Below are 13,398 nucleotides of genomic sequence, written 5' to 3'. Positions count from 1 at the left end.
TGTGTGTGTGTGTGTGTGTATGAGGTAGAGATACCAAGAAAAGCAGACACCAAAAATCTTGTTTGGACTGAGTTCACTCATACCATTGGCACTTTTCCTAGTCTTTGTCTGATTCTCACTCATAGCATGTTCTCACCTCAGAGACTCTGAGATTTTTTGTTTTCCTTTCTGGTTGGATGCCGTTAAGAGAAGAGAAGACTAGAAAAGACACTATAGAAAACACTTTCCTCTCCAGATTTTCAGTTTTCAGCTCAGGTTGTAACTCAGACGAAACACATCCTTTTGCAAAGGCTCATTGATCTTGGGCTTAACGGTGGCCTGATACTCTGAATAAGATATTTTCTTTCAAGTCTTGCACAAAGAGTCTGCGTTAGTGGAATATCTGATCTGCTTACTATTATTACAGGGGTTTTGCAAGGCAGCGTATCCTCTATTGTTGTCTTTGTATACAAATGAAACTCTAATGCAACATCAGTGCTGTCAGTAGAAGTATGCTGACGGCACGACCTCAGTCTGCCGTCTGCTGAAGGCTAATTTTGTTAAGTCAAGTGGCCTATTTAGCTCACAAAGAAGCTCCTCAGGCTCAGTGTCAGACCAGCGCTTTAGAAACTAAGAAATATTATTTTCTAAGAAATTAATATCCAGCAGCAGCTTCTGGCACTTGATGGCCAACTTGTTGAAACTGTCAAAGGTTCCAAGTACCTATTCACAGCTACACTGCAGTCTGAGTTATATTCAATCAATAGTTTTTAATAACAGTGGATAGAATGATATTGTATAATGGGAAAGGGGCTGCTGGTAATAATGAATCCAGAGAGAATAATCACCCAACTCTGCAGCTTTTTGTTTAAAATTCTTTGCAGCTTTAATATGAGGCAGCAAGAAAAGTCGCACAAATCTTGCTCACCCACTATTTTATAGAATAAAATAAACTTTCAGTACAGACAATGCTGTATCAGCTGGTGCAATGGATGCATTCAAAAATAAGTTTAGAGTGTCACTTATACATGAAGAGCTAAAAATAGAGCAGAGCCAAGAGAGTAGCTGCAGTAGCACCACTGAGTCAACAATTCAACTTTAGTGTCAAACAGGCAGCATAAGTATCCTGAAGTAGAATCTGATTTTAAGTCATGTAAGTAAGTTTGTAAGTCTCTGTACATGATGGAGAGGGTTAATTATAAGGGCAGATGGAGAGAGGACAGAGATAAAGGAGAGGATACAGGGACGGTTTTGTTGTACTAGCTTCAAAGTCTTTATTATCAGACTGTATCTGACCAGAGGGCTTGGTTTAATGAAGCTGTTTTTCTTGTTCTTTCTTGCCCTGTCTTCCTAACTCCCTACATGCCTCTCCTCTCTTCCTTCGCCGTTTCTTTCACTCCTTCCCTGTTCTCCCTCTCCCTTTGTGTTTATCTACCCTTTTCATATCTGTTCTCTACTGTTTCATCTTTGGTGGCTTTTTTTTGGTACACTCTCTCCCCTCCGTCTCACCCCGTCTTCCTATCTCTCCCAGGTGGATTATCGCACAGAAGACGGGACAGCAAACGCAGGTTCAGATTATGAGTTTGCCGAGGGAACTCTGCTGTTTAAGCCAGGAGAGACCCTCAAAGGTAAAAACCAACAGAGACAACAATGATGCATGACATATTTTTAAAAAACATGTCATTGAGACTGAGGCTCAAACAAGGGAGATCATCTGCAGCACCGGGGGCAGATTTCTTCACACGGGTTTCCACAAAAATATAATTTCTGCCTAAAGAGTGGCACATTTTAAATATTTAGCACTTAAAGTGACATCCTGAAGTGACATGCTTTTTTTTTTTTTTTTTTTTTACCAGAGATCACAGTCGGGGTGATTGATGATGACATTTTTGAAGAGGATGAGTATTTCTACGTCCACCTAAGTAACCCTCGAGTGGCTGGTCACCCTGAGATTGGCACTGCCCCCCTGGATGCTACTGTCACCCCCAAAGCTGTGTTGGGTGACAACCACACTGCCACAGTGACCATTTACGACGATGATCACGCAGGTAAGAGCAACACTGTTACTGTAACTTACAACTCAGAATACAACATTTGAACTTCCCGAGAATACACAAATCTAGGTAGCTCTGTCGCTGTCACAGAAACACGCACAGACCAAAATGTGCACAAGCTACGAATACATACTTCATTTTTCAGCGTTTAGTGTCAGGATATCCACAAAAAGGTATCATAAGAAGGCTATTAAAAGGCCCGGTCCCCTCAATGCCAACACTTTTTCAATAACAGGACTTTGATAAACACTCAGAGAAAATTAGAGTGTGGGAGGATGAGTGAAGAGTGGGTGTTCACCTAATGCCTATTATCTTTCATCTAGAGGAGTGGGTGGTGATCTATTATCCACTCACTATAAACAGTAGGCTATACTGTACACCTTGGAGAGCGAGCTAGTGAGTGAGAGCGTGGGCATTTATCAACCACATCTTATGCATCTTTTGAGTGTCTCTCCCCTGCGAAATATTCACTTTTCTTCTTGTCTTTTTTCTTGCTTTCTTCCTCCTCAGGTATCTTTACCTTCGAGAGCGCCAGTCAGAGAGTGAGCGAGAGCGTAGGTGTGATGGAGGTGAAGGTGCTCAGGACATCAGGCGCCCGAGGCCTGGTAGCTGTCCCTTACCGAACCCTGGATAGCACCGCTAGAGGAGGGGAAGACTACGAACTGTCTGCTGGCAAGCTGGAGTTTCAAAATGATGAGACCATGTGAGTAGAAAGATTTTGTGAATAACTGTTTATGTCCAAATCTGCCTTTCAGCAACATCTTGGAAAATCGTGGTATATTCCTTACTTTCCACCTAAAAATGATTTTTGTTGCACTTAAAGGTGACATATTTTTAGATTGCCAGTGACACATTTTTCTTTCTAGTTCCTTTCTGCGTGATTGGATCCCATTCAGAAATCACTGTGTAGTTTAATTGAGCATTTAACATGCATTCACCGTATAAATAACTCTATTAGAGAGATAACAGTGTAATAATGCCACTCTTCAAGGTAGGCTACTCTGTATTAAAATGTGCACACACATGTATGCACACTCACACACACACACTTGCAATACTGCTCCCCCGTCCTTGGCCACATGCATTTTTAATATGCTGATGTTAGCTGTGTTAAATTGACCAATACATAAAGCAGTTGGGAATGCAGTTTCCTCAGCGCTTCATGGTGCCTATAAAGCAAGCACTCCGCGGTTGTGTGTAGTGAGGTGTTGTACTTCTATCTGTGCGAGGACCAGTTTTAGTTTTAGATGTCAGGAGCGAAGGTTAGGCCAGTTCCCGTTTCATTAAGGTGTTGTTTGATTGACAAGGTGAAAGGGTTAGATATAGGTTAAGGTTGAGCAGTAATTAGTGTCTCTACCTAGGGACTGCATTTTACAAATGGGCAAGAGGCTTGCCAGCTGATACCAGCCAGCCTCTAGGTAGGAGCGTCACCACAAGGGCAGTGTGTGTTTCAAGTATCCTCACAAGCATAATTAGACCTATGTGCGTGTATTTGTGTGTAATGATGTATTGTCAATGACGCAAGCACTACTTTTAATGCTGCCTAGTGCACAGTGACGTCAGGAGGGGATGAGAGAGGAAGTAAGGGGGCCTATAAAGATAGAGAGATGTACTTTAGGGATTGCACCAGATCAGAGGTCGGTATGGTTGGTGTGCTTTTCTACTGTACAAGAGGATTATGGAGATAAGTATGTACAGGACATTTCACCCATTAAAGGTTGTGACTTTGTAGGTTAACAAAGTAATCATGTAATCGGAACTGAAATGTATGTGGACTGAAATAATGTCTTTTTTTTAGTAGTCGCACAATAAAATTCAACACATAAAAGGGCTTTTAAAGCAGCTATATACAATATGATGTAGGAGCAGCATAGGCACAGATTACATTTTTTTGTCACAACTTATAAAAGTACTAAAATGAACTCTCTGCTCATCTGCTTTTTTTAAGCAGCTTACTTCAGTTGAGAATCATATCTCAGGTTTAAAAATATCAGCCATCTTAGCCATATATTTTATCTACAGTAAAAAAAGAAGCGTGAGATGAATGGGATTGTGTCTCTGCTGCAGTAATAGTGTTCTGGCACTACTGTTGATCTGCTGTCTGAAGGCAGCTGTCTCAGCTGCATAAATGTGTCTTGGACCATTTTCAAAGCTTTAGTTATTTGTTTGTGGTCTGAATCAGGGAATGAGTGTCCAACCTTGGTGTGTTTCTCATTGATTCTGTTTTTTTCACAAATCCAAGTAAGCCAAAATGCATCAACCAAAATGTTCACTCTGCTCATAGGTTAGTTTTGTCCAGAGCGCAAATAAACCACTCCAGAACTCACCACCACTTCCTCAAAGGGTTTCTGTACTGTTGGTGGTTGTCTGAACCCAAGGTTGCTGTGTCCAAATGTATCACATCATCAAACCAGAGTCTGTTTCATTTGGACTAAACAACACAGGATTGAAATGCCCTTGCTCTCTTTGACTTTTTGAAAAGATGTACAAACCGGAATAAAAGTGAGTTCAAATTTGAAACATGAAAGTTCAGTCACAAGTCCTTGGAACTGGTTTGACTAAACAGTCCAAGTAATCACAAAAGTACAGCTTTAGTTTTTACCAAACTACTTTTTCCAAAGTCAAGAATGAAATGTTCTTCAAGTTTTAACTGAAGACCTAAAGAATGTCCTAAAACTGTCATGGATAAAATCAGAACAAATACTAAAGCAGATGTTTAAACTGTGTACCGCAAACAGATCTATAACATGCAGCTGTGGCTCAAAGGTAATGTGGGTTTTCCACTAAATGGAAGATCAGAGGTTTGATCCCTTGCTCCTCCAGTCATTCAATATCTTGTCCTTGGGCAAGGTACTGAACCCCAAATTGCTGCTGTAGGCTGCTCGACTGGTGTCCTATTGGCAGCCTCTGTGAATGGGTGATTGTTGGCATGTGTTGTAAAGTGTTGAGTGGTTGGAAGACTATAAAGACCCCAAACAGGGAATTTCCAAATCTTCTAATGTAAGCCTGACATCGGGTCAGTTTCTATGAACTTGAACTTGAGCTCTCCCATCTTCCGGTTTGTCCATCTTTAATTAAAAAGCAAACAAACAAAAAAACAACAAAAAGCCAAAGACAGGAAGATGGATCAACAAAATTGAACAGTCAGGAGCAAAGACCGAAAGAAAGATGCAAACTGAGAGGCTTTGAAGTAGCTGCCTTGGAAAAGCTGGATGATAGGAGCGACAGCGGAGAAAGGGAGGAGATGGATCGATGATCCATTGTTTCCATGTAAAAGAGTGTGAGGAGAGGGAGAAAGCAATGTGGGGGAGAGAAACCCCTCTGGTATATTGATCTAGTCGTCCTGTTGTTTGTCTCCCCCTTTTCTTCACCTCTTTCTTTATCCCCTTGATCTCCCCTGTGCTCTTTTCTCTTGACATCTGAGCTTATACCTTGTTTTGTTCTGTCTGTTTCTCTTTGTGGTATTTACTTTTATACTTTCATGTAGCCATATTGTACATACCCTCTCAGTCAGTCCATCCATCCATCCATCCATCCATCCATCCATACACTGCTGCTTCATGAGAAGCCCAATCAAGTTTTGACTTTGGGCTTAAGATGGCTTAAAACCTCCCTCATTATCAATGTCCCATGAGCTCTTTCCATCTATTTATTTATCCCACTCTCCTCTTTTCTTCTCTCTCCCTCTTCCTTCACACTGCACTCTCTCATAATATCCCTCCACCTCTTTAGTTTTCTCATGTCTTTTCAAGCTGCTGCAGCTCCCTGCGTTTTCTCTCCTCTCTTGTCCAAAAAATCCCCTCTTCCCCCACGCTAATGTAAACCCATGCTTTTATCCGCTGCACTCGTTTGTGCCTTTACTCCCCTGAGAAAAGAGAGAAAAAATTCTCTCTTTTCTGTTGTTTCTGCATTAAAATTTTCATAGACTTTGTATTTGCTCTGTATGCTCATTTCTTTCTTCCTTACTTGTTCTCTCTCTTGTCATTTCTTCCCTTCTTTCTTCCCTCCCCCATATATCTGTCTTATTATATTTTTAGATTTCTTTCCATGCAGTGTGAGTTATGTTGTCCGCCTCCTGCATCCTCCCTCGTTCCCTTCCTTCTTCACCTTCTCCTCTACCCTCACCTCCCTGTCATCTCACGTCCCTCCTCCCTCCCTCGACTCCTCTTCATTAGCATCTTCCTCCCTTTCTGCCTTTCACCTTTGCTTATTTACACTGTCAGACTTTTTTCTCCCCTTTCGCCCCCCTTTTCTTTTACCTGACACCTTCATCCCACCATGTTCCCTGCCTCCTCACCCCACACCTCACTTTCTCTCCTCCTCTGTCTTCTCTTTCCCTTCATCCATCCATCTCTGTCTAACCCAGAATAAGGAATTTACTGCCAGGGCAATTTAGCTGGATCACAACCCAGACATAACTCACCATCCACAGTCTCCCACCATTCACCATCTTGTCCCTCCCACGGTTACTTCTTTCACTCATGCATAATAGTTTTGTTTACTCCACTCTGCCTTCTCCCCCCTTCCTCCTTTTATCTTCTCCCTGCATTTTTAGCAACCGCTTATTAATCTGTCACTTTTCTTGTTTTTTCTGTCTGTTTGATGGAGCTTCCTGAAAAGTTTGGGGAAACAAGTAAAGGAAACGAATAAAGTGTTGGAATGAGAGAAGCGCGGGGAGGATGATGGTGGTAGTAAAATTTCTTGTAGAAAATCAAAAAGGCACTAGAGCTGAACACGGGTGAGGTGATGAGACAAGGAGGAATAGAGAAGAAAAGGATGGGAGGAAGGGGGGAGAAGGAGAAGGAGAAGAAAGCTTCAGTACTAAATTAGTGGAGTATCATTTTAAACTTTGTACCTGCAAGTGCAGCAGAAAGTGTTTGAAGCATGAATAGTAGTGGAAGGTAAAAACAAAAAAAGAAGTGTTTTTTCATATGCAGTTATTAACTACACGTTCATGCAAGGGAAGGAGGGGAGGGAATCAGTAAGCAATGTACAGCTGAAAAGTGAAGGAAGGAATGAGAAGAAGACAAAGGAAGATTACTGTGTTTCACGATTTTATGATTAACTGAGGACAGAGGTGATGAAGAAAGGGAGCGAAAGAAAAAAAATGTGCTTGTGTAAATATATTCTTTTTATTCAGTATCACTCTGTGGGGATTCACACATACTGTACACTATGGCTATAGGGTACATATGAGATATCTGTGAATCTATATTATCAAAACTATTCGCTCATATGATAACTGTGAATCTACATTATTCAGTATGTGGAATCCCTTTATATGCTGCAGGAATGAGTGAATTAACTCTGTTCAGCCAGTTAATGCTCCAACAGAGCTGATGAGTCCCTTGGTTTTCTGTCTCTCTATCTATTCTCTCTCGTGTTGTTTTTGTTCATCAGAGGGCATGTGTGTGCATAAGTCGAAAATGAAGTGTGTGTGTGTGTGTGTGTGTGTGTGTGTGTGTGTGTGTTTGTGTGTGTGTGCGTGCATGTGCGTGTGTGTGTTTGTTAGACAGATAGAGAAGGAGAGACTCAGCAGGGTCAGTTTATTCTTAGCCTTCCTCTGACCTGCAACAGACTCACAGCCAAGACACAGACAACTCTGTGTGTGTGCGTGTGTGTGTGTCTGTGTGTGTGTGTGTGGTCCTCTCCCCTGGCTGCTCATTATAAATTTCAAACAGGTGTCGCCACCAAACTGTGCCGACATCTGTTCAATTACTGCATCGCCCTGTGTGTATTTATGTGTGTGTTTGTGTGTGTGGGTGTAAATATGCTCACATCATGTAGAAAACCACCTCCAACATTTTTTGGTAGATGAAAGATTCTTAAAGTATCATCTTTATGAGCACCACACGTTTCAATATGTCATTTTACACATAGAACTCTGTAAAATGGGTCTCGAATATGTACGTAATATCATCATAACATAACATCATAATATCATGCTAAAAGACTGAGGCTAATGCTGACAGCCAGTCTTGTCACCAGTTAAGAGAGTAGTGTAGCTAAATATTCCTGAATGAGGAATGATGAGTGTAAAAGTGTGAAATTGGATTATTTTGTTGTAGTTTTTCAACAGTATTTTTCCCTTCTGACGTCAAAAAGGACTTTTAGGATGAGAGCTTGTGCGTTTTGCAAACATAACATTAGCTGGTGTTGCTGAAGTGAAGCCGAACATCCCAAAATCCTGCAAGAAACAGGACAAAGCTGCTTAACATCACCATAAACTCAAATGGCTTCTAAGATAGCCTTGCACACTGTGAGGAAACACAACACAGTAGGTGTGGTAGTCATAAATGTGTTTTTTCTTTCCAATATAACCGGTAACCCCACAAATGAATGAAAAAAATCCCCACCAGTCTCTAAACTCTTTAAATCAGAGTGTTGCTCTTATTACAGCCCTATGTAACAGCTGGAGAAATTCAATGCTTAAAAAACAAAACAACTTCCATGTCATTACCTAAAGGAGAGAGAATCTGTTTTTCTCTCTACCAGGACTCAAACATCATATGAAGTGCACAAGCCAAATTACCACTGCACAATATTGAGTTTATCTTGTAATCGAGGCATCCTGTCATGTTTTGTTATGTGTGAGTGAAGCACAAAGACAACTTCTTAGTGTTCTTGACAAAGCTGTCAGAAGAGCTGTGATCATACTTTGATGCTGGTGAAGAAGTCATCTTGTAAGTTTTAAGCAACACATTCTCCCCTTTGGCACGTTGTTTCTTGGAATTAAGAGAGAGGCGGAGGAACTACAAGGAGCGTGTACGAGTGTGTGTGCGTGCGTGTGTGTGTTTGGATGCAAGTGGGTGGGTGGGTGTCACAGTGCTTGTAAAGTGTTTGATATTTGCAACCTGTTCTTCCGTCTGTCTCCAAAGTAGGGTGACTAACCCAAAGCTGTTCCCAAAATAAGACATCCTTTGAACTCCAAATCCCAAAGAGCTGTGCGCTGTATTCGTGCATACTGTGCGTGTGTCCGATTGTGCACGTGCATACAGATGCATTCACGTTTGTGTGAGTGTTTGAGCTGACTTGCTGCTGCAGGTGCATGTGTGTGTGTGTGTGTGTGTGTGTGTATGTGTGTGTGTGTGTGTGTGTGTGTGTGTGTGAACAACTGCTTGCTGTACTTCCTTACAGTCATGTTTGTTGCTCATCTAGCAAATGTTACATCATCTTCTCCTTTCCCCCTCACATACACATACACGCACGCACGCACACAAACACACACACACACACCCTTCCTGCTTATCAGTATGCACCTTATCATTTTAGTATATTTTGACTAAACTGATTTCAGCGACTTTGATTTTTTCAGTGAATTTGAAAGTCTAAGCATGTATTTGTGGCTGAGCAGACATCAGACAGCCTAAGTGCTGTGCACTCACCCCATCGTGCAGCACAAACACACAGATTTGACACTAGACACATGTTTTTATTGGGATGTTAGCAAGCTTTGAATCTCACCGAAATGATCAAGCTGTAGTTTGATATTTTTCCTAAGCACAGCATGCTCTCTGCTTGGTTAGAATGCATGCTGCTTCCTGCTGGGTATATTTATGCAGATGGTATTAGACAATCTCTACCCTAAATCCCTTTAATATGGTTCAAAGCAGCATCTGATAATACAGTATATCTTTCCCCCCTGAGGCCATGTTGTTGTGTGTTGGTGCATTTTTGTTTCTAAAGATAATTAACATGATTGCAGCATGGTGACATTTTGAAGTTTCAGACTGACTCAATGTCAGTTACACAGGAACCACGGCTTGTGGTTGGAGCCAATGCGGCAGTACCTTAAAGTACAATGTCTGGCTCCAGCTGAATCCCATCCACAAAGTATCTTAATTATTATAATTTTATTACATTTAATGTTACTTGATAACGATCTGCCTGACCCCATAGCACAATTTAGCTAAACTAGCTAATGTTAGCCTTGTTGTTCCCAGTAAACTAGTGTCACTACTTTCCAGAGCATGAAAGGCCACGTTCCACACTCTTTATTTGGAAGGTCCTGGCTCCAAACGGAAAAGATGGTACTGACTTCAAGCAGCAACTCTTCAAACCAGCTCCATTGCAAACCAATGGATGACATCACACTTGCTATGTCCATATACAGCCTATGATTTATAGCCTAGTTTTGAAAGATCACCACTGGAACTACGTAACACAAGCTAAACTTTGTTACATAAGACCGTGAGCGACTTTAAGGTTGTCAAGAGAAGTTGAGAGCTTTTCCTAAAGCTGTAGCTATTTCCTGGAAGTAGTACAGTGTAGATCCCCGCACCAAACTCGAAAAAAAAGTTTCCTTACAAAAGATTAATTCCTTTATTTTTTGCCTGCACTAAAAAATGCATATATTCTTTCAAAAGTGTCACTTTAATCTAACTTTGACATCATTTACACCTTTTCGCCAACCACTGGGAGAAAAGCGCTGTTGAAACTTACAGAGCAGCAGGATTTAACAGTCTGTCAGTATCGAAGGTACAGTGCAAATTAAGACTCCTTGAGCTTTGCATAACATTAGACTGTCGGAGTGCACATTTCAGGACAGTTTTCACTCCTGCATCCTCTGATGTATCCACCACCGTTCCACAATCCCTACATCCTTCCAGGTTCAAATAGCAACCTGCTAATGGGCAGATAAACACTTTCAACCTCCCTAACCTCCCTAACCCCCCTGCCCCCGACACCTTCCCTTCTCTACTGAATTTCTCCATCTCTATAAGGATGACAGGGTTGTATTTTTTTCCATTTGTTGCCTTAGCAACTTTTGATCCCTCGCATTGTAAGCACAACAAAGAGGAGACGGCAGAAAGAGACAGAAACATAGAAAGCAAGAAAAAGATTAAAGGGAGAAATTATTGGTGTAGAAGCTGGAGCTTTGTTGTTTTTTGATCTCTTGTTTTCTTCTAAGAATGAATTTTTCTGCTGTCGCGTCTCTGTGCTGAAAATTTCAACGCCGTGAACATTACACCACATTCTTCGTCCCCCCGTACGTGATTTCTCTCTTTTTCCTTTTCTGTCTACTTCTACCATCTATTGATTTCATCTTCTGTTCCCTCTCTCTATTTATTGTCAGATGTGGAAATGCTGTCAATCTCTGCAACTGCGAGCGAACGTGCGCATGTTCATTTTTGAAAAACACGTCCATTGTTTGTTCTTTAATTAGTAAAGGGAAACATTCATTGGCCAAGTGGATTATGAAGATTAAACAGCAAATCACATTTTAGCACAGTCATGGTCTGCCTGACGGAGAGAAAGACAGGACAGAAAGAGATTTTTTTTTTTTTTTTTTTTTTAAGTGAGGGGTTGAATGGCAGAGTAAAAATATAGTAGAGAGAATAAGAAAAAATAGATTATCTCGATGTCTTTTTCATTCTCCTCTCTGCCTCCTTTTGTTCCTCCTCTCTCTCCATGCTTCTCGACTGTTTTCTCCCTCTTCTCTCCCTCTTTCTCTTCATCTCCTCTAATGTCACAGCAGTCGAACTTAAGTAGCTTAAGTCAACATCTTCAACAACTTTAGAAGATTTCTTTGTGTGTGTGTGTTTGTGTGTGTGTCCATTTCCCTTCATGTGTGCGAGCCTGTGTGTATCATGTTTCATCCGTGTATTGAAATCGATGTGGCACCCGCCGTCTGTTGTTTGCCTATTGACATTTTTCTCCATAGTACAGTAATTCAACCCTGGCAGCGCCTCACACACGCACACACACACACACACACACACACACACACACACACACACACACACACACACACACACACACACACACACACACACACACACACACACACACACACACACACACACACACACACACACACACACACACACACACACACAACCGTAGAGCACTTCTGGCTTCCTCTAAACACAGTTTTAACCCATTTTTAATCTCTGCCTCTGGCTCCTCTTTCTCCCTGCCTCCCTCTCAATGTCTTTGCAGTGTTTCTGTTTAACAGTACAAAAGTCTATCGATTTGTGGGTCTTGATGAAACCCACAACCTGACAGGCCAAGTTGAAGTTTCAGTGAAGCATTTTACAGCTGTGGCTTCGACAGGTAAAGGAAGTCAGAATGCTAAAACATAAACCAGCTTTCATTTGGAGTGACTTTGAAATGCTCACACCGCTGCCTCTCTCTGCAGCTATCTGCTTTTTTTTCCCTCGTCTCCTCTTTCTCCTCATGCCTGCACATCTTTTTCAGACAATTCTACCATTTAGCATCCCTGTCACTCCTTGTTTCTGTTCTCTCTCAGTCTCTCTCTCTCTGTCTCTTTTTTAGTACTTCTTAGCCCTGCGTCTTCCCCTGTGGTTGTTTTTTTAGCCTTGCAGTCCCAGCAATTTTCTGGGCCGAGCATACACACACTCTCACAGACACACCCTGTGGTCAGAATCCTGCACTCGCTCGAATACATACAGTACAAGCAGAAGCCCACTATGACTCTTGCCAACGCATCCCTGTGATCAAAACCCCTGTGGACTGCACACACCCTGTAATCAAGTGTGAGACCTACCATGAGCTGCACCAGGCTGCCGGTCCCCTGCCCTTCCATGCCCATGATTAGAGCCTCAACAGGGAACACATACACCCGCTTTACCCACCCACCCCCCTCCCCTCCCACTTCACTGCCAGCTCCCCATCTGCTCTGGGCCTCCCTATTCCACTGGAGGACCAGCAGCCACCACCCTGCCCCGCCGTGACCACATTAAAAGCCTCAGAGCTGGGTTCACTGATCATAGAGGCCAGGGTAAAGCTTCCAGGGCGAGTCAGCTGGGCTTCCATCTTTTAATTTATGTAACAAGTTTTCCTTCCAGTTTTAAACACTTTCTCAGCAATCTGCATATACATAACCTCTGTTTCACACCACTGCCCTTGGTTTTAAAGATACTACATCCCCATTAGCCGAGCGCTTGTGTGTTTGTTTCTTTATTTCCCCCCACGAAAAGGAAAAACATATGGGAAGTGTCTTTTTATTTATTTTTTAAATAGTAAATCAGTTCTTCACTCCTTCCACCATCTGCTATTGAACAAGACTAAGAAAAGTTTCTTAGCTTTGAAAGAACAACAGTGCCTCAAAGCAACGCAACAGACTTCACAATGCATTGGTAGACACTGCAGTGCAGAGGCCGATGAGGGATTTGCATATGGAAGCAGAGAAAGGCTGCAGTAATTTAAACCTTACGAGCACCTGAATACCTAATCTCGGAACTCAATCACTATCCAGTACTTACAGTAATGTTACAAGTTTTGCAGTTCTTTAGGCTCACAATTTCTGACAGTGAAAAAAAAAGGCTTAATTTTTCTCATCTTTCTTGTCTTTCCTCAGTTTATTCTTTTCTAATTCTTTTTTTTAATCACACGTCTGAAA

At 41.8% G+C, this 13,398-nt stretch overlaps 1 protein-coding gene across 1 annotated transcript in view; it reads left to right on the top strand.

The window, feature by feature from the left end:
• Positions 1 to 13,398, top strand: part of LOC134005490 (sodium/calcium exchanger 1-like) — a 48,060-nt gene that overhangs the window by 6,195 nt on the left and 28,467 nt on the right. The window contains exons 8-10 of the mRNA XM_062444415.1: positions 1,511 to 1,607; positions 1,836 to 2,027; positions 2,544 to 2,736. Coding sequence (XP_062300399.1) covers positions 1,511 to 1,607; positions 1,836 to 2,027; positions 2,544 to 2,736 — 482 coding nt within the window. The remainder of the gene's footprint in view (positions 1 to 1,510; positions 1,608 to 1,835; positions 2,028 to 2,543; positions 2,737 to 13,398) is intronic.

This window comes from Scomber scombrus, chromosome 23 (genome assembly GCF_963691925.1).
Source record: "Scomber scombrus chromosome 23, fScoSco1.1, whole genome shotgun sequence".
Classification (NCBI taxonomy): Eukaryota; Metazoa; Chordata; class Actinopteri; order Scombriformes; family Scombridae; genus Scomber; species Scomber scombrus.
This window is presented reverse-complemented; position numbering and strand designations above follow the sequence as displayed.